This window comes from Cricetulus griseus, chromosome 2 (assembly GCF_003668045.3).
Source record: "Cricetulus griseus strain 17A/GY chromosome 2, alternate assembly CriGri-PICRH-1.0, whole genome shotgun sequence".
Taxonomy (NCBI): Eukaryota; Metazoa; Chordata; class Mammalia; order Rodentia; family Cricetidae; genus Cricetulus; species Cricetulus griseus.
In genome coordinates, this window is record NC_048595.1 from 371,014,710 (window position 1) to 371,037,279 (window position 22,570).

A 22,570-nucleotide genomic window follows, 5' to 3' on the forward strand; every position below is an offset into this window, starting at 1 on the left:
GTCTAGACTCCAGTGGGTTTGTGTGGTGGTTTGGGGAAGCCCAAGGATACAATGGCCATAAACAGACACAAACAATCTAAATAAATAACACACAAATATACTGAACACTACAGCATAAAAAGGAATGGTACATTATGTTTGACATAGAACTTATTCTCAGGAATGCAAAGTTGCTATCTTAGTCACTGTTCTATGGCTGTGAAAAGACACCATGACCAAGGCAACTCTTATAAAACAAAGCATTTAATTGGGAGCCTGCTTACAGTTATCATCATGAGAAGGAGCATGGCAGCACACAGGCAAGATGGTGCTAGAGAAAGAGATTTAGGAAACTGATTCAATCGTTTGGTAACACAAAGGCATAGTTGAGAAACATTTCCCCACTTGTTTTATGAAACATCAATACTTTGATAATGACAATCTGATGAAATGACCACAAGACATTATGAACTAATGCACAGGCAACAGGTAGAGAAAGAGACATGCCTCATCCAACAATGATACACCTCCTCTAAGACCATACCTGCTAATCCTTTCCATTAATCCACCAACTAGAAACCAAACATTCAAATAAATGGAGATTCTAATTCAAACCACCACACTCTACTCCTTGCCCCCCCACACACACACAGATTTGTAGCCATATCATGATGCAAAATGCATTCAGCCCAGCTTCTAAAGTCCCCATAGTATACCACAGTCTCAACACCATTAAAAGTCCAAAGTCTCGTCTGATACTCAAGGCAACGTCTTAACTGTAACTCTCTGCAAAATCAAAATCAAAAAGCAGATTACATACTTCCCACATACAATGGGACAGAATATAAAGGGAGGGAGCATAGTGAAGGAATACTGGACCAAAACAAGACCAAACCCCAGCAGGACAAACTCCAAACTCTGCATCTTCGTGTCTAATATCAAAGCACTCTTTAGATCTTTCTATTCCTTTCAACTTGCTTTTCCTTGACACCAAAGCCAAAACCATAGGGCTAAAGCTGCCAAGTTCTTCAGCCTGCTGGGGCTGGAACCTGGGAGAGCTTCAATTACATTTGCACCAGTTTTCTGTTGTTGACTGTTTTCTTGCCTGTTTAAACTTTCCTTTAATTCCTTTTCACAAGGTGGAAGGGTCTTGCTCTAAGGTCACCATTCCCTTTATTCCATTTAGCACTAAACTTTTCTTTAAACTTTTTATGTCAATGAACACAGGAATTTTTGTCTTCAACATTGTATTTTCTGGTGTTCCTTCCCACCCACCCCCACCCCCACCCCTGTACACTTTGTCTTTTGTCCTTCTTGGTTTTTTTTTTTTTTTTTTCATTTTAGATCTGCATAAGAGTGATCACTAATAACCAAGTGGCACAGTCAATGCTATTAATCCAAAATTCTTCAAGTTAGGCTCTGGCAAAAAAAAAAAAAAAAAAAAAAAAAAAAAAAAAAAAAAAACAAGGCCAGAAAAGCACTCACATTCTTTACCAAAATATTACAAGAATGGTCTTGTGATTGGCCAGTTACTAATATTCTTCCCCTCTGAAACTTCTTGATCCAGGTCCCTATAGGCCAGCCATATCACCCTCAGCACTACTGTCTTCCATGCTCCAACTAGGATGGCCCAGTAAGTACTGCTTAGTTCAACCCCTTTTCTAGTCTAAAGTCCCAATATTCTTTCTAGTCCAAAGTCTTTCATATTTCTCCAAACAACATGATCAGGCCCGTCACAGCAATACCCCACTTCTAATACCAACTTCATCCTTAGTCACTGTTCTATTGCTGTGAAAAGACACCATGACCAAGCTAACTTTTAAAAGAGAAAGCACTTTATGAGAGGCTTGCTGCAGTTTCAGAGTTAGTCTGTTATTATGGTGGGGAGCATGGTAGCAGGCATAATGCTGGAGAAGTGGCTGAGAGCATTGCATCCTAATCCACAGGCAGCAGGCAGAAAAAGACACTGGGCTTAGCATGTGCTACTGAAACTTCAAAGCCTACTCCTCCAACAATTGGACACATATTCCAAGTCCACATTTCCTAATCCTTCCCAACAGACCACCAACTTGGAACTAAGCATTCAAATATATGGGGGGCGGGGGGGGGCAAGGTTTACTCACCCACCATAGTTGGCTTAACCCCCAAAACTTTTATATATATATAAAATAAAATAAAAATTAGCCTAGCAATTGCATGACATGGGTCCAATCCTCAACACCATCAAAAACACATTTTTTAACACCATAATAGATCACATTGTTCTTTTAAAAATTTGTGTAATCAAGAGGCAGAAAATATACGACAAAATTTAACACCTTTCTCACTATAAACAAAGTCTTATGAAACAAAGAACTAAAAGGAAACTTTTCAATTAATTAACAATAATGATTTAGAATACAGACAAAACTAGAGCTAAGACATTTAACATTGAACACTTTTTTCCTGAAATCATAACAAAGAAACTTCCTTTACACCATTTCCCCCACAGTCAAAACAAATACTGATAATGAGCCAGGGGAAAGAATGGGATGAAGGCATGCTAATGCCCACTACAGTATTATGGCAGAGCTACTGCTATGTTCACAACAGAAAAGAGGAAGAAGGGTACAACACAGTCTTCCTGTTAAGACATCAAAGGCAACATCTATCTGCTTACTCCATCAGAGAGGACAGAGCCATGTTTCCTAGAGGACTACTCTTCTCATTCTGCTATTTTTAAGGAAAATTTTACTAGAATCCTGGTACTCTCTTCCAGGCACACTGCCATCCAGTCAAGATTCTTTATCATGCATTCTGTTGGGAGTTTCTTTCTCCACGTTCTACAACGATCCTCTTAGGTGGGCCTACCTGACAATCTACTTCAGACTGTCACAGACCATGACCCAACATTTCACACTTTCTATCAATTCAAGAAGTAGAAATCTATGCATTTACTCCTTAGCACTGGCTAAGTATTGACAAGTACATTCAGCAAACGCTGAATGTTCACTAAATACTTGTAAAATGAATTAATGAACTCAAGGGAAAATACTTGAGAGTAGAAACCATGATTCTAAACATGCAAACATTAGACAAGACAAACAATTCCATTATGATCTTATCATCTTTCCATTTAGGCATGCATAGCATGGTGATTAAAAAACATTCACACTTGAGTCAGATCCCCACTGTTCAGAACCTGGCTCTGCTTTCTGTGACCTAAGCAATCATTGCCAAGTTTTTTAGCCTCAGTGCTTCAACATCTCATCCGCAAAACTGGGATACTGACACTAATGAACTCCTATCTCAGACACCTTTATGAGAAATGAATGGAGACATACACATGTGCTCATGCGCATGTGCAAGCTCAGCGCACACATGACATTTAGAATCTGAGAAATAAACTGTAACTCACAAGAAGTACAGCTCTCTCAAAACACTACCCTTTGGGCTGCAGAGATGGATAGCTCAGTGCTTAAGAGCACTGCCTGCTCTTGAACTTCCTGTTTTTCCAGAGGGCAATGGTTCAATTCCCAGTACCCACACAGACCCTCACAACTGTCTCTAAGTAGTTCCAGAAGATCTAAGACATCCCTCCTGACTTCCATGGGCACCAGGTACACATGTGCTGCAGGGCAGACATACATATAAACAGACGAAACACTGACAGACATAAAATGAGATGGTGGTGACACATGCCCATCACTTGAGGGGCAGAGACAGGTGGATCTCTATGAGTTCAAGGCCAGCCTGGGCTGTTACACAGAGAAACCCTGTCTAGATAAACAAAATAAAAAAAAAAAAAAAACTAACTAACTGAGGTAAAGCAGATAAGAATGGTAAGAAATATTTAGTGAAATATTCAAACAAGTATAAAAGAATTGACAGTAGCTGAAGAACAAAGCCATGCCACATACATGCATACATCCATCAGCTACCAACTCTACAGGCTGACTGCTAAGCTAAATTCTACACATACACTTTTATTCAAAAGAAAATCATACACAAATACAGTGAAATCAGAATGGCTAATTCAATGAGTATTAAAACTAGGTTTATCCAAATACAACACAAGCAAAGGAATGTTATCTCTAAAAGAGCTTTTAAAATAAAACTTATCCTACACAGAATACATTAACAAATATTAAAGTAACACCCATTTTTGCCAAGCATTTTATCAGGCAGAAAAAATATCTGACATTATCCCAGAGGATATTAAGTTTAGTAAGGAAGATGGAAATCAGACAAGTTAACTGTAAAACAATATGTCACAATACATGCTATGCCAGAGCAGAAGTACAGGCTCTGGTGGGAACCCTAGAGAAGATCTGGCTAGGCTGTTGGATGAGAGCTCATTTAAAGGGGTACCCTAATTATAAATAGGACTAGGGGAGTCAGCAAATGGAAAGAGGGCATCAGTGTATTCAGATGGCCTGAGCGCTCTCTCTCCCAATGTACAAAACCAAAGTGACTTCACTGCACTGCTAATGAGCAAGACAACATCTCAAAGATGGAGAATACAAGAGAAAAAGGATAAAGTGAGGTCTGTGTACCACAGTAAGAATTAGGGATTTTATAAAAATCTAATAAGCCACTGAAAAAATATCAGGAAAATAGCAGATTTCTGTTTTCACAAAATTACTTCAACAGGTATGTGAAGAATAACAAACATGTATGGACACAGTGAGACCAGACATAACAGAGAAATGAATTGATTAACTCAAGATATACATTGGATATTGAGTAATCAGAATAAAATGATAACTTGTTGTCCATGGAAAGGAAAGTCAAACAGGCATCCTGGATCTATAGAATGAATAAGTGCATGGGAGCCCAATGTCTACTAAGACAGGAAAGACTTGGGACAGCTAAGAGTCCTATCTCTGAAAGGTAACTGAAGTTTATGAATAATACAAAACTGTACATACCAAGAAGCATTGCCATACTAGTATAATAGAGAAGGAATGATGTACTGAACAGATGGACAGATGGTTAAACAGATAATATTTAAAATTTGTATGAAGAGTTAAGTGTGACTTCAACTGCAGAAGTCAGAAATATATAAAATCTCTATTACTGGAAAAAGAAATTAAAGAAACCAGAAAACATACTTTTTACTTAACAGCTAAACCTCTGATATAAATGCCAGCCTTTTTTTCAAATGATGAACAATGTACAACTGACAATTAGAAACGCCCACAAGTAGGGTTTTCCCACCCAACACTTTACAACCTAATATTCTAAGAACATTTACACTTATTACTCTTCATACTTACACCTAGGAAATAACAATGCAGGTACAAATCCTTCTTAAACATTGTTGAACATAATCTTCTTGGGTGATTCTTCACACCAAATTCAACAACACACTAAAGTATTAAAGAACAGTCCCCCGAGTATTAATGGTACCTTGAAGATCCTCTTCAAAGTGTACAAATATAGGTCTGTTCTACTATTTTTAGCCTGTCCTGGTAAGAATCTTATGTCTTTTTAAAACTGGGACACTGCTATCTGTTTTGAGGTTAATGTGACTAGTTTAATCAAATGCATGGTTTAGAATATCCATTTGCAGGCCAAGATTTGTATATTTTTTATATTTGAGCTTTTAACTATATCTATATACTATAATGGTTATACCAGCTAATTCCTATACACTAGCGTCTTTGTTCAATACTTCATTGAACAGTATTAACAAACATGGGGACAGGTCTCCTGCCTTCTTATCTTAATGCAAGAAAGGAAAACAAGAAATCAGAGAGGAAATTTAAAGACAGCTATACTGGCCAATCACTGCAAAAGCAATATGCTCAACTAGAGGGCAAAGTGACAAGCTCCTCCCCTTGAACCACCAGAGCAAAACTATCCAAGAGAAGGAGAGGCAGCTGGCTCTGCAAGTAGAGATGGAGTCCACTATGCTACCTGGTATGTCCCATTTCCCACTCTCTGCTTTAAAAACTCTGCTCCTCTCACCCAGTCTGTCATCTACTAAAAGGTATATTTTAATTAAAAAATCAGCTGTTAGTATTTTCTCTAATAGTCTGCAAACATTTGAAAAACAAGTTGCTTTGACCAATTTCTTTGTGTTAAGCCAAAACATTCTCTTTTCTGCCAAAAGTTCTCATTTCTAAGGCCAATTTAAGTAGGAAATCCAGTTGCTAACTATTCAACACCCCATTGGTCTAGGTCTGTCTGGTAACTGGAAGGCTTTTACTGCTGATATTTAGCAAGATCATATAATGGAGGTGGCATTCTGAACACAACCTACAAGTGCTTCAGGAAGACTTAACTCTGGTTCAATTGTGTTCATTTGCATTACAATGCCACAAACTACAATAGTAAGAATTCAATGTCCTGCAAAATTTAAGAGCTTCAATTTAACTGGACAAAATCTTTATTCTGAGTACCTATGTAATAAAAGTGACAGGTGCTTTATTCAAATACTGTCATACTAAAACAGTTCAAATATTGTAAGCTTTGGTGCAAACGCCTAACAGGAAATGAGTAAGTAATAAATACAAATCAACCAATGAAAAATAATCTTGAAAACAGGAAGTGTGATGCTAACACATCCTAGTCTAGAGGAACTAATATCTTTTGCCTAAAAACTACACTAAATAAGCCTGTAGTTCATTCATCAAAGTACAGTTCTTGTCCAATTATAGGTTCCTAAGTAGATTAGCATAGTACCTAAATACATTTTACATAGCGACAATATTTTTAAAGTCCTTCATTAAGTGTGTTTAGTAGCTTATATATTCACCACTATGCTAAGCCAAACAACTTCTAGTTGAATTTGTTTGTCTTGAATTACACACTAATTTTACAGCTTCTTTACCTTAACTATGCTTTCTAAATGCTGCCTTGGATGCTGGAATGAAAATGTCCTACTTCATATTCATATTTCTACATGAATACAAATTCTTATACTAAAGTAAAAAATTCTTCACTCAGTATTTTTGACCCATGTTAATAATCTCAAAATAGCAGAGCTTCAAATTAAATACACCACACATATAGACAATAAAGGAATACCATTTTAAAACAATTAATCCCACATTACTCTTTTCTCCTCTGGTTCTACAGTCAAAACTAATCATTTTGCTCTTTAAAAGCCTCTATGGCATAGAATAGATAACAGTGTCCTGAGTAAAATGAAAAGGCAAAAATATCTGACTTACACACAGGACAAGGACAGAAACATGATTTAGATTGCTTAAGAGCATTTCCACACAAATGTTTCATTTTCTATTTACAAAGCCACCTAACTGGTTTTATGCAGCAACTGTAAACCTATACCACATCTTTCTTTTTTCTCAAATGTAGTTGTAACTTAGAACTCTAAGTTCTGAAAGAACTATTATCTAGCTTTTTTTAGTACAAAAATGTGAACTGACATAAGCACAGACTAAACAGATCTTTAAGTTGTTATACCTTTAGCCCAACACACTGGAAATGGACTACAGCCGCTTTTCTCCATACAGATGGCACCTGTAGGTTTCAGGGCCTCTTGGCCTGCCCACTCCAACAACATATACCCAATCCTATCAAGATCAAGCCAGTAGTCCGCACACAAAGTCCCAGTTCATCGCTCCGACAGCATTTGCTTGGATCCAAAGCAAGACTAAGCTTCCCCTGTGCTCCTTTTCAGACAGAGCCTGAAGCACGGTTTGAGAGGTGCTTCTTCTGTGAGTTTCCAGCAGCTCCACGGTGACCTCTTAGTTACTGAATCTTCTGCTTCCGCAATCTGAAACACAGACCATCCTGGCCAGATTAAAGCACTGAACAGAAGAAAACCATCTAGTCATTCGACCCTATGGGTCTGAGTTTCTAGATTCATTCAGGGAAAGGGAGAAGGGGGAGGAGAAAAGAAGTCTGGGAGCCAGCACCTTATGAATATGCTAATCCCGCCCTTCTGTTCACTTCATCTGGCAGACTTCTGTTTACAAAATGACAGTCGACTCTAAAACTGAGTAAGCTGAAAATCCAGTCTGACCCAGATCAAACTGTCCAGAGATGGTTCCTCAGTAAGTCCTGTCTTCGGAATCATGTCTTTGGCACTGTACCAGCCAAATGTTGCTCGCAGACTAAAAATAATCAACTTGACGAAATAAATTTTGAAAAAATATCATGTCCAAAGTTAAAATCAAATGTGGGGATAACCCATATTAGACCAGATATCTCAGAGGTAAAATTCCTTTGTTGATACTTTCCCAATACACTTATAAATACACACAGACTATCTAGAAAACATAAACCAGAATTTAAGGTAGCCAATTTATTTTAAAATATGCTTAAAGAATAATGAGGGATACAAGGTTTCTTTTTCTAGCTTCAAGTATGATTTTTCTAACCTCAAAAGATAAATACTATCTCATACTCAAGTGGGACAGAAACTACTTTTACAATCTGCATCAGCAACTTTTTTAAAAAATGCAAAACTACTTATTTTTTCCATTAAGATTGAGAGTCAAGGTCATGACAAAAATCAAGATATCTGAACACATTCCATGTAAGCATCAGGACAGCAGGTAAGGAGTTCCTAGTACGCCACCCTTCGACCATATGTAGTACACAGTGAAGCTCCACAGTTCTAGCTTGCCTAATATGTGCACGAGCCTTCAGTCACACAATCCCACAAACTAAGCCTAATTCAAGCACTTATCTCACGTGTAAACGGCCAAAGTTTTTCTACTGATTCATTAACTTCTGAAAACAGAAACAGAACAAATACTTAGAACGACAAGTATGCTTGTATCCAGCAATGTCGAGAACAGTTTTCCTCTAGATGTGATAATAGATGCTCTTGACTCCAGGCTCCACTCAGACTCTTAACAGCTCCCAGAACTCCAGTGGCCATTCCTGAGCCCCCCAGAAAACACATTATTCCCAGGCATGAACCCTAGGCAACACTACCAAATAACAACTACAGAACAACAGTACAAGCAGGCTGGAAGAACAGAAGAAGCTCACAAACACAGCCACCAAAAAGGATATCCTGGACCACTAAAGAGGAGGCAGAGTCATGGAGGACTATTGCCATCCTGGAAAAAGCAAGCATACCAAGAAAGAACACCATCTGCCTCACCATATAAGCATGGCTGCGCATACCACTAGTGATCAAAGACTGCCTAAACCTTTTCTAAAAACTGTAGTTATATAAACAAGCATAGTGCTGCAAACCTTTAATACTCAGGAGGTAGAGAGAGAACAATCTGAGTTCAAGGTTAGCCTGGTCTACACAGAGATCCTGTCTCAAAAAACAAACAAAAACCTATAGATATGATCAAAATAATAACCTTAGTTTATGAGATAATCCCAAAGAGATAACTGCTTCCTCGTTTTGAGGATTCAGACAGGTCAAGCAACTTGCCTGGGGGGGGGGATATATAATTACTTTTGTATGGTATTCGTTAAATATTAAAAACAAATTATGCTTTAAATTCTTAACCTATGATGGCAGTGGTGACACACCCTTTAATCCCAGCACTCAGGAGCCTGAGGTAGACAGATCTGTGAATTCAAGAACAGCCTGGTCTATAGTCATATTAGGCACATTTTCAAGGTCAAACAGAGATATATTTAAGATAGGTTATGTTCAAACACTTCAGACATCTATAGAATGTGCCATTTAAGATGTTTTAATAACATAGGTGCTTTTTTTATTACAATGAGACATGTCTGCTCCTGGCATCACTAATCTACTTCAGAGAAGAAGATGGATATTGAAGAAACTCCACATGGAGTTTACTTTCTTTGTGGCAAAGGTAAGCTACTAGGCAAGAAAGTGCCCTTGCCTTGACTGCTGACAGCATGCTGTCCAAATTGGACAACCAGGACACAAAAGAAAGAACTGCCAAATTTTTCCAACCCTTCAGAATATCCTGCTTCACAGAAAAATCTGTCAGACATGCTAGGCCTGTAGGCCGAAGATGGGTGCCCCAATGTTGCAGAGGAACCCTGTGTTACTGTCCAGGCAGCCAGCTCTTTCTGTCACTTCTCACATTTTTTGCAAGTCACTTGCTTGCATTTCCTGCTTGTTCAGGTAACATATTTCCTTCTCAGGTCTCTGATGGAGTTGAAGACTTTATAGTTACAGTCTTCCTTGTGACCAGATTCAGAAAAGAAATTCACTAAGGAAATGTAAAGTATTTAAGATTGAAAGACATAAAAAGATAGTTTTGGTAATGCAAGTTAGAATAGAAAGTGAATCCAGTACAACATTTTGGGCAGGGAGGATTTTCTCTGAGTTTGTCAATTGCTAATGGACTAGACATTGTTGATGTATTTATTGCCTATATACTGTATATAGTTATTGTACTTATTGTATATAGTTTTTCTTACATTAATTATAACCTTTTTAAATTTTAAAAAAAAGGGGGGGAATGTAGTGATATTTTGTTTATACTCTAACAAGTAAAGCTGTCTGAAGATCATCAGAGGTGGTTAGCCACTAGTTAACCACAGAGGTCTGGAGGTCTGTACAGATAGACAGGAAGTGATATGACTGGGCAGCGAGAGGAAGGGATAAGGAGGGAGGAGACAGGAACTCAATCTCTTTTCGGCTGGAAAGTTAGCAAGGTAAAGGTGGCCGTGGCTCGCTCCTTGGTCTCTCTACCTTTCAAGCATTTTCCCTTGTTAGCAATCAAACAGGTGCAGAAAATGGTTCAAGACTTGAAAACTGAAATAGTGCTACACTTACCACTTTTCTTCAGAACATAGCCAGTGCCTATGCACTTCTCACTGCCCAGTGCCCACTGCCCACATTCTGGCCCAGGCTTCTGCAGAACTATATAGCTGTAGTCTCCAACCTGCTTCCTTGGATTATACCCTAAACCCAGCAGCTGCTGATGCTCTTAAAAAGCATGTCATTCACTCCTCTGTTTGAATCTCATCATAATTACCCAATTTTCCCTAGATAAGCACCAACATACTTAGCAGAGTCTGCAAAGCCCTGTGTGTAATACAGCTCCCCTGTCTACACCCTCATCTCACAGTTACCTATCTGCTGGTCTCTTTAGCAGTTACCACTGCACTGACTTTCCTGCTGCTCTCTAGTCATCTCAGCACCTCTGCACTGTCTGTTCCTCCATGTAGAATGACCTTGCTTCAGTTATTACATCCAATAAAAAAATGGGGTACAGATCTAAAATGAGAACTCTCAACGGAGTAATCTCAAAAGGCCGAAAGACACTTAAGGAAATGTTCAACATCCTTAATCATCAGAGAAATGCAAATCAAAACAACTTTGAGATACCATCTTACACCTGTGAGAATGGCCAAGATCAAAAACTCTGATGACAGCTTATGCTGGAGAGGATATGGAGTAAGGGGAACACTCCTCCACTACTGGTGGGAGTACAAAGTTGTACAGCTGTTTTGGAAATCAGTAAGGCAGTTTCTCAGAAAATTGGGAATCAACTTACCTCCAGAACCAGCAATACCAATTTTGGGCATATACCCGAAGAAGGCACACTCACACCACAAGGACATTTGCTCAACTATTTTCATAGCAGCATTATTCATAATAGCCAGAACCTAAAATTAACTTAGATGCCCCTCAACTGAAAAATGAATAAGGAAAACGTGGTACATTTTATAGTGGGAATTTGTTTCTGCCAATAGTTTCGGGGTCTTAGGGCATGGCTTCAGTATGGGAATGTGATCCCTTATAAGGAAGAAGAGGGGTTGCTCTTGCTTTCTCTTGGGTGGTGATCTGAGCATCCTGCACCACAGCAACACAATGGAGTACTACTACTCAGCAGTAAAAAACAATGACACTTTGAAATTTGCAGGGAAATGGATGGGACTAAAAAAAAGCCATCCTGTGTGAGGCAACCCAGACCCAGAAAGACAAATATAATATGTACTCACTCATAAGTGGACACTAGACATAAAGCAAAGGACAAGCAGCCTACAGGCTACAACCCCAAAGAACCTAGGTAACAAAGAGGACCCTAAGAGGGACATATATGGATTCACCTAGGAAGGGGGAAAAGACAGTGGGCAGGGTAGAAAGGGAAAGGGGAGGAGGGAAGGGGAGTGAGAAAAAATGTATAGCTCAATTTAAAAAGAAGAAGAAATTGGTTATCATGGGCTAGAGAGATGGCTTAGCAATTAAGACCACTGGCTGCTCTTACTGAGGACCTAAGTTCAATTCCCAACAACCACATAGTGGCTCACATCCATCTCTGAGAGCCAATGTCCTTTTCTGGTATGCAAGCAAACATACAGACAGTACACTGTATACATAATAAATAAATCTTAAAAGAAATTGGCTGTCACATTTTTCATAATGTTGCAGTGAATTTAACTGTCAGTCATTTTTTTTCTTTTTTGCTTTCTTTCTTCCTTTTTTTTTTTTTTTTTTTTTTGGTTTTTTTTTGATACAGGGTTTCTCTGTGTAGCTTTGGAGCCTATCCTGGCACTCACTCTGTAGACCAGGCTGGCCTCAAACTCACAGAGATCCGCCTGCCTCTGCCTCTGCCTCTGCCTCTGCCTCCCAAGAGCTGAGATTAAAGGCATGCACCACCAACGCCTGGCTATCTGTCAGTCCACAAACACATTAGAATACCAAAATACATTTGCGACGGTCAATTAGAGGAATATCTAGGAAAAAATAGTATTCATAGTACACATGTATATTTCTAAATCTGTGACCCTTCCTATGTTTACCTGAGGGAATTAAACATTTAAATAAACACAACACTTCTAATCAGCATCTAGTATTTATAATATATGACAATTTTCCAGTGCTAGGAAATTCAAATTAATCTTACATCTGTTACAAAATTACTAATTATCAGACAGACGTGGTAGCATACGCCTTTAGTTCCAGGGCTCAGGGGAAGGCAGAGGCAGCAGATTTCCATGAGTTCGAGGCCAGCCTCAGTCTACACAGAAGAGAAACCCTGTCTTGAAAAACAAAAACAGCTGGATGTTGGTGTCGCACGCCTTTAATCCCAGCACTCGGGAGGCAGAGGCAGGTGGATCTCTGTGAGTTCGAGGCCAGCCTGGTCTCCAGAGCGAGTGCCAGGATATGCTCCAAAGCTACACAGAGAAACCCTGTATCGAAAAACCAAAAAACCAAAAAGAAAGAAAAGAAAAAGAAAAACAACAACAAAAGATTACTGATTATCATTTCTCTCACTGTCACATTGCTTCTACTGTAAGACAATTTTCTTAGACAATTAGTCTATCAACAAAATTTATGATCTAACAAGAATTAAGGTTCTGTTAATGGAAATAAAGGATCTAATATCTTCTGAGTACAGAGAACAAACCTCCTAGTGCAAAAAACTCCCAAAAGTGCTGGTAAGACCACTATTCACCTCCCTGCCAGGTTTGTAACAACTGCTGTATCTCTCTTCTGTCACACTGCAGGAAGCTGAGGAAGGCACTGAATTTGTGGGAACTACCTGTGAGACAAAGAAAGAATCATCACCAGCAGGAACCTCAGTTTCAATGTCTGAAAAAAAGGACACTGCTAATACCAGTCCTCTACCCAGCACTGTCTGAGTGCCAGCCAGTCACACAATACTAATCTGAGTGCCAAGTTACCACCTGCTGTGTGCTAGACCTTGCTCAGAGCACTTTTAAAATGTCTGTTCACTTGGTTTTCATCAACAATACAAGGAGGCAGATACTATCACCCCATTACCACCACCCCAATCTCTAGTGAATGTATAGCCACACCGAGGCACCACAGCCCCAATGTGTGTTCTTCCCCAGCTGGCAGCAAAGCTTATGACAGTTTTCTCAATTAATATTTCCAGCTACACAGATGCTATTGCAAGCCCTGTGGCACACTAACAACTGAAGAGAGAAACTGGGCAGCTCATCTATTACTGAACTAATAGTCAGCAGCCTAACACAAAGCCCTCAGGAAGCAGACAGAATTCAAGCCTAACCCCAGACCACAAGGACTCCAGAGAAGAGGCTGGAAATAGACCCTGTTCCCAGGCTTCATTTCCCCTACAGAGGACAAGTGAATAATAATGAAGACCAAAGGGATAAGAAGGAAGAGAACACACACAGGTTGCTTCTATCCTTTCAAGAAGCTCATGCTCTAAGCTCAACATCACAACCCCTCCCCCATAGCACAAGCTAGCCAGGCAGCTGGGATTCAATCATATACCAGAAAATAAATAAAATATAACTGTTAAATTAAGCAAGATTTAATATAAAATAAACATGAAAATGCAACTCTCACCAAAAATACTTTTCTAGTATTTCTATCCATTAGGCCAGTAATTATCTTTAAAATGCATAATCTCAACATTTACAAAATGAATGCTACAATAGCTAATTCCTTTCATTATCTAAAAAGGCAGAAAGAACTCTGATCTTCCTACCTCAAGGATACTGGAGCATTTCCAGACTCAATTTATGAGCAGTTTTTGTTCCTGCCTTAAGAAGACAAAAATCATACTATAGATGTAAAAACCTGAGCAATCGATTGAGAATTACACTTACACACACACACACACACACACACTAATCACAACGACTTTTTTTTCAAATCTGGTAAAATTCATGCTTTGGAAGTTAGTTGTTAGTTTTGAGACGGGATGTCACATTGAGCAGGCTGGACTGGAATTGAAAGTCCTGCAGCATCAGACTCCCTTGTAGTGAAATAACAGGCATAAATCACTATGCTTTGTTTTTAATTTTGACTTTTGTTTTTATTGTTTGCATGAGGCAGGACCTCAGTTAATCCAAGCTAGTCTTGAAATCACCAAGTAGCTGAAGATGCCCTTGAACTTCTGACCTCCTGTTTCTATATCCCAGCCTTAGTATTAGAGTGTGCATGCACCACACCTGTTTTATGCAGTTGGGATCCAACCTGGGGCTTTGTGTATGCTAGGCAAGTAAGCACTCTACCAACTGGGCTACATCCCCTGCACCAACAATTTTTAAAACATTATAAAATGTTAAAAAATAAAAATTTTATAAGGGTAATTTTTGTTTGTATTTTATAACAAGCCTGTAAATAACATAATGCATGTACTTTGAGATGAGGAGAAAGTTCTGATAGTTAGAACCAATACTGAGAGAATGAAACAGAAAAAGAGACTATGACCAGAGGATTAATATTGCAAAAATTGCTATATTACAAAAGGGACCTACAGAGTCCAAGAAACCCTCCAAAATTCTAGTGATACTGTCACAGAATAGGCAAGAAGGCTGGGAGATGGCTAAGGTCATCTGCAATCCCCAGAAGGATGGGAGGCAGGAACAGGACGATTCAGGGATGGCTGTGGCCAGCCTAGCCTGGAGTAGGTTAGAAACAGCAGCAGAAACCAGAAACCTTGTCTCAACAAGGTAGAAAATGAGAACCCTCTGTCAAGACTGTCCTCTGATCTCCACATTTCTGTCTCTGTCTCTCTGTGCCTGTCTCTCCCTTGCTCATTCTCCCTCCTCCCTCCCACCCCCAAGCTCATTTAGAAAAAATCCAATAGCCAAAGTAATTCTGAACAAAACGAGCAATGCTGATGGTATTATAATATTTGATTTCAAATAATATTACAGAGCCATAATAACAAAAACAGCACAGTACAGCACAAAACCCAGCATGGATATTAATGGATAAATATCAAACCTAGAAATAAACCCATGCAGGGCTGGAGAGATGGCTCAGCGGTTAAGAGCATGGACTATTCTTTCAGAGGTCCTGAGTTCAATTCCCAGCAACCACATGGTGGCTCACAACCGCCTTGAATGAGATCTGGTGCCCTCTGCTGGCACGCAGGCAGAAGACATAATAAATAAAATCTTTAAAAATAAAAATAAAAAAAAAAGAAAGAAAGAAAGAAATAAACCCATGCAACTCATCTGACTTTTGGCAAACATACCAAAAAAAAAAAAAGTTGGAGAAAATATAGCTTCTTCAGCAAATGGCACTAGGAAAACTAAGTAACTACATATGTAAGACTGAAACTAGATTCATATTTCACTCTATAGGAAAAAAAGTCAATTCAAACAAACCTTAATGTAAGTCTTAAAATGACTACAGGAAAACACCTACAGACACAGTCTAGGGAGGGGCTTTCTGGAAAAAAAAAAGCCCAGGAAATCACAAGAGCTGACAATGGTATTGCATCAAACTAAAAGACTTCTGCATAGTAAAGGAACAACCAATTATACAGATGGCCTGAAGAATGGGAGACAATTTTTGCCAGCTACTCACCCAACAGTGGATAAATGTCCAGGAAATATTAAGTAAAATGTTAAATACCAAAAGAATAAGCAACAAAATAGACAAATGAATTAACCAAACATTTTTCAAAGTACAGATAGTCAATAAATCAACATCAGGGAAATACAAATCAAAATTACAACGAGATTTCATCTCATCCCAATCAAAATAGGTGTCACCAAGAAAACACAATAAATGCTGGCTATGATATAAACTAATGCAGCCACTGAGGAAATAATTAGAGGAATAAGAAAACTTAAGTAACCATACACTCCAACTTTAACACTCCTGAATATATACTCAAAGGAACTAAAGTTAGCATAACACATGTTTACTATAGTATTAGTCACAAAAGTCATGTTATACAACCATCTGAGATACCCGTAAACTAAAGCATAAAGAAAAGGTGAGATATATACATTTTATTCATCATACAGAAAAACAGAAGTATATAACTTGGCCAAGAAAACGGATAGAACTGGAAATCACCATACAAAGCAAAAACACACCAGACAAAAGGTAAGGAAAATACTACACTTCCTCTCAAACGCAAAATCTGTATTTAAAATTAGACCTTCGAGAACAAGGGAGACTATTTGAGAGTAGAAAAGGTTCGGCAAGAGGGAGCAACAAAAGAATAACGATGAGGTCAAGGATAGACATGATAAATTTCATGAGAATCACCCATGAAATGTTAGTGAAACCCACCATTTCTGGTACAATAACCATGTGCTAATCAAAAGAGAATGGGAGTGAGAGACCATGGACAGGCACTAAGGACTCAGTGATGACCCAGAACTATACATACATTTTAGAATCTTTACTCTTCTAACACACCGTTAAGATACTTACTAATACCAGTATTTTTATAAAGGTAAGGGACTACAAGATCATACTCTGTGGAAGTAGAAAAGTCATGTGACACCAAAACCCAAATTATCTCTTGTCTCACCACCCTAAAACTCAAATGTACATTCAGCAAATACTCCTTGCTGGGTACAAGTACTCCTGTGTAGTGGCATCTTGCCTTGCCAGTGAACCTGTGGTGGTGGGGGGCCGCACCAGTAATAGGAGACAGCATAGTATTGTTTTGCCATGCTAAGCATTGCTTTTAGGCTTTTTTTTATTACCAGTCCCAGAAATGATTAAAACTACTAATATTACAGCAGCGAAATGGGTGAACTGAGAACCAATTTTACAAAATAACTGTTAGATTATTTGTTGCTCAAAAATAATCCTAGTCAACAACTTGGCATGTATTGTTTAACACATATCAGATGTTTCTCATACTATCCAGTCAAAGTAACCATCTGTATAAAGAGACAAAATCTCTTAAGTGACCTTTGAACGGCCATCACAGTTAAGATGGATTTCCCTTCCTTAGTTCTCTGTTCCCTATTCTTATAAATCTGTTATGGTTGCCTATATTAGTTAGACTAGCCATACAAGCAATGTAATCAACCTTGATTTTCCATTACAGCCATAATTTTCTCTTTAAAAAATAAAAAGGGAAGCCTGGTCTACAGAGCGAGTTCTGGAACTGGATCCAAAGCTACAGAGAAACCCTATTTCAAAAAACCGATGGATTGGTGGGTTGGTAGGTGGGCGGGTGGGTACATAGGTAGGTAGATAGGTGAGGCACAGATAAACACCAGATTACTACCAGACCATTATTGTGAGCTTGTCAATCAACAGAACCTCTTTTTTTTTTTTTTTTTGGTTGGCTGGCTGGCTTGATGGCCAGCTGGATTTTCAAGACAAGGTTTCTCTGTGTTGCTCTGACTGTCCTGGAACTCAATGACTAGGCTGCACTTGAACTCAGACATCGGCCTACCTCTGCCTCCCCAAATGCTGGGGATTAATGGTGTGGGCCACCACCACCTGGATAGAACACATCTTTATGGAAGGTATATGAATCTATAGAACCACATATAGTCAATCTATAGAGCCCATCTTTATGGAAGATGTCACATGTACTTTACAAAGAGTTTTGATGTAGTCATGTCTTAAGCTTTTTTGTGAACATAGGATTGAGGCAAATTTTTCACCAAATTATGTGGTGTTTAAATATGTCTAAAATAAACTTCTTGGGGTCAGACTCTTGAAGTTTGAACTAACAACAGTTACTTAACTGAACTTGTCTCCTGAGGATTATTACTCCCAAAGATTATTACTCTGCTAGTCATGGAGGTTGTAGATGACATAGAACCAAACACATACATACACACACACACTGGAACTCTGGAACACTATCCTAATATACCCCCCCCAAGAGGGTCAGCAAGATGGCTCAGCAGAATATAGGCACTTGCCACACAGCATGACAACCTGAGTTCAATCCCAAGAGCCACATGGTAAAAGGAGACCTGACTCCATCAAGATGTCCTCTGACCTCTACACACAAACCATGACATGCATATATGCATTCACACATATATACACACAAATAAATGAATACTATGCAAAAAAATTTTGGCAGGGTCTCACTATGTAGTGGACCAAGCTAACCTGTTTCCTAAATGCTGTGAATAAAGGTGTGCCTCACCATGTTTTTTTTTTTTTTGGGGGGGGGGCAGGCTTTTTTAAAGCAATGAATAGCCTTTAAGATTAAGGCATAACCGGGCTAGAGAGATGGCTCAGAAGTTAAGAGCGCTGACTGCTCTTCCAGAGGTCCTGAGTTCAATTTCCAGCAACCACATTATGAGATCTGATGCCCTCTTCTAGTGTGTGGATATACATGGAAGCAAAATGTTGTATACATAATAAATAAAAAAAAAGATTAAGGCATAACCTATATACACGTTTACTTGTAATATAGGAACAGGAAGAACAACCTCCATGCTACAATGGAATGAAATAAAGATTATAATATGAAATGAAGTTATTGACAATGAAAAATGTTCATTAATGAAAAAAATAACATGATACACTAGCCAGCGCCCCCCTCCACCTCCCACCCCCACCTAAAATATAAGGATTGTAGGGAATCTGCAAATCAAATCCAGGATATCATTCATGCTAGGCACTTGCATTACCTGAGCTACAAAAAGATATGAGTGTATGGTGTGATGTCTTGGTGTGCTGCAAAAAAGAAACATCTATAAATGCAGAGAGGTTATACAAATGTAACAGAATAGTAATTATCCCTTGGGAGAATTTGGAGGGTGAAAACAAGGTTGATAGCTACAGCAAATTCATATCCACTGGAACTGCAGGTCATTGGATTTTCTGTTCAAAGAGACAAACTGACACAAACAACTATGCAAAAGAAACACTGCACTGCAACAGCTCTAGCACTAAGAAAGGAATAGACAATACTTCCTAATATAGGAGTCAGATAACAAATTCAAATGAAATCAGAAAACCTTAAAATAATAAGCAATACCAAAACCCTTTGCAGTTTCTGAAGGAGCACACTCCTGGAAGAATACACAGGGGAAAAAATACATGAGAAAATGGAAAACCATCAACTGTCTACTTCTCCCTTCCCCATCCCCAGTTTTTTTCATGAGAAGGTTTATCTGTGTAGCCCTGGATGTCCTGAGACACACTCTGTAGACCAGGTTGGTCTTGAACTTGGAGACCTGCCTGCCTCTACCTCCTGAGTGCTGGGATTAAAGGAGTATGCCACCACAGTTGTGAAATATTACTTTATGTAAAAGTGTGTTGCATTTGTTTAACTATGAAAAGATGTGTTGCTGTTTCACCTTGCCTAAGGCACCTGATTGGTCTTAATAAAAAGCTGAATAGCAACTAGTTACGCAGTAGAGGGATAGGAGGGGCTGGCAAACAGAGAAAATAGGAGGAAGAATCAAAAGAGAACAAGGGAAAAAGAGAGGGAGACACCGGGGCCACCCAGTTAGGCAGCTGCCAGCCAACCAGACATGGAAGAAACAGGAAAGTAGGACATACAGAAGAAACCCAAGGTAAAACACAGATGAAGATAAACAGGTTAAATTAAGTTGTAAGAACTAGCTAGAAATGAGCATAAGCTAAGGCCAAGCATTCATAACTAATAAGAAGTCTCCCTGTCATGATTTGGGGGAGTGTGGTCCGAGAAAGCCTGCTATACACCACTGTCCCACTAAATGTCTACTCCTTTAACTTAAGCAGGGATACATGCACAAATCCTCCCCCATGCAATAGAAAAGAAGTCAAGCAAAAATTATCACAGTGCTCTGCCCTGGAGCACAATGTAAAAGCATTATGTGATGCAGACGTTACTAAGTACTGTCTTTAATGTTTTAATTAATTAATTATATTTTATGTACATTAGTGTTTTGCCTGCATGTATGTCTGTGTGAGGGTGTCTGATCCCCTGAACAAGAGTTACAGACAGCTGTAAGCTGCCATGTAGGTGCTGGGAACTGAACCCAGGTCCTCTGGAAAAGCAGCCAGTGCTCTTAACCACTGAGCCATTTCTCCAGCCTCTATCTTTATTTTTAAAAATTGGAATCTCAGACAAGCATGGTGCTGTGTATACCTGTAATTCCAGCACTCAGGAAGCAGAGGCAAGAGAATGTAGGGTTCAATGCTAGCCTGGCTACAGAGTGTCTGTGAAATCAGTGTGGGCAATGCAGTAACACCCTGACTCAATGATAATGATAAAAGTAAATAAAACCATGGAATGTTGTTCATCATAAATTTTTCATATTTTACTTTTCAAATTTAAAAAAACTGCTATTTAGTCTGGTTACTGACTTTAGCTTTTGGTTTGGGAGGGGGGATATTGTTGACCCCCACTAAGGATGTGTATAAGACAAATAAAAGCCTCACCCTGGATCTACTCTTTCCACACAAAACTCTCCACTTTGCTCTCCGAACTGGCCCCAAATACGGGCCTGGCCCCTGGAAAATATGTGCAATACAAATATTATTGTCATATACAACTTAAACAGAAAATAATAAAGATACTTAATTGTTTTCCTAAAAGCAGAAGCCTCAGTAACTAAATCTGTCAAAGTCTTAACTGCTTTGAAATAAGTACATTGTACATTCTTATAATCTGGACCAATTCACATGTCTGGAATTCAAAGAAGAAAAGCTATAGACATTGCCTGAGAAAATCAGTACCTAATGATAAATATTTACACCCCCAGACACAGCAGACACTATACATTTACCCACTGCTACTCCTCCAAGAGTACATAGTAGCTCAGCTACTGATCTTCAGCGGGACAGGACAGATGGCTAAGAGAGGAGGTTTGCCAACCAATCACTAATTATAAAGTGCACAAATACACGCTGTTGTGCACCACTTCTTCTCAGCAAGGGACTCACGTTTGTCAACTGTTATGAAAAAGAAGACCTGAGATTTTTAAATCAAAGACAGAGACAACAGCTAGCAGCAGACAGCATTTCCTCTAGAAAACCAGAGAAGTTAGTAAAAAATCAAAGTCACCTACCAGAAGACAGCAATGGGATTTGAGCTCCTAGGATGTGAGAACAAGAGCAAGAGTACTAGGAGTGTGGTGGGTGATGGAGTCTCTTCCAGAGCTACTTTTACCTTCAGTATTCACCTGCCAATTCTAGGAATAAGGAGGAAGCAAAATTGGGACTCCATACCCATAAAATATTCATGCCAAAGGACAAAAAAATTAGCCAAGGTTTTGGCAGGCTAAATCCTAAAAGCAAATGTACAATGGTTCCTGACAAATATTACTCAGCAACAAAAGGAATACAGAACTGACACATGCCACACCATGAATAAACTCTACAAGTAATGCAGAAGACCATGTATTGTGTAAATCCTCTCCTATAAACTATCCTTAACAGACACAGGTGACAAAGTGAATTAGCAGTGTCCTCGGCAGGCCTCAGAATTATGCACAGTGATCAATAGAGGGATGGGATTGGGGGGGGGCAGTAAAAGGTTTGAAAATTGATGGTGGTGACTGTATCATTTTAAAAGATAAATTTGTTTGTGATTATATTTAAATTTAAAGACCTAAATTCAGAGCTAGGTATAGTGGTATCTTGCTTTGCCATCCAACTTGTGGTGGCCACACCCTTTGTGCGTGGTTTCAGGTGCAGACATGACCCATTATAAGGTAGAGGAAGGGCTGGCTCGAACTCTCTTGGGTTGCTGAGAGCACCAGAAGGGCAGAGACTGCATCTTTTGGAGCAAGAAGACTATGACAGTTATTTACTCTTATCTGTTTAAGTGCTTCCCTAATAAATACCTATTTATCATTAATCTTGGGACTGATGGACTCATTTAAACCCCACCTTCAGCTGGGACTTGTAGGTCAGTGGCTGACCACATGCCTAACATGTATGAGGTCCTGTGTGTAATATCTAGTTCTACCAAATAAAAAACAAACAGAGGGGGCTGGGAGCTAGGAGAATGAGAAGGGAAGAAGAGGGGGGAGGCAGAGGACATGAGGGTGCAGAAAGGTTGAGTCAGGGAAAGAA

At 39.0% G+C, this 22,570-nt stretch overlaps 1 protein-coding gene across 5 annotated transcripts in view; it reads right to left on the reverse strand.

Moving 5' to 3' along the window:
- Positions 1 to 22,570, reverse strand: part of Ptk2 (protein tyrosine kinase 2) — a 194,446-nt gene that overhangs the window by 143,742 nt on the left and 28,134 nt on the right. For 2 of the 5 annotated variants that reach the window (XM_035440660.1, XM_035440658.1), the window contains exon 1: positions 7,393 to 7,696. The exons of 1 other annotated variant lie outside the window; for it this stretch is intronic. In XM_035440660.1, the coding sequence (XP_035296551.1) occupies positions 7,393 to 7,492 (100 nt within the window). In that variant the 5' untranslated portion in view covers positions 7,493 to 7,696. Of the gene's footprint in view, positions 1 to 7,392; positions 7,706 to 22,570 lie in introns of those variants that run through there. 2 more of the 5 variants (XM_035440657.1, XM_035440659.1) reach the window with 2 other exon arrangements.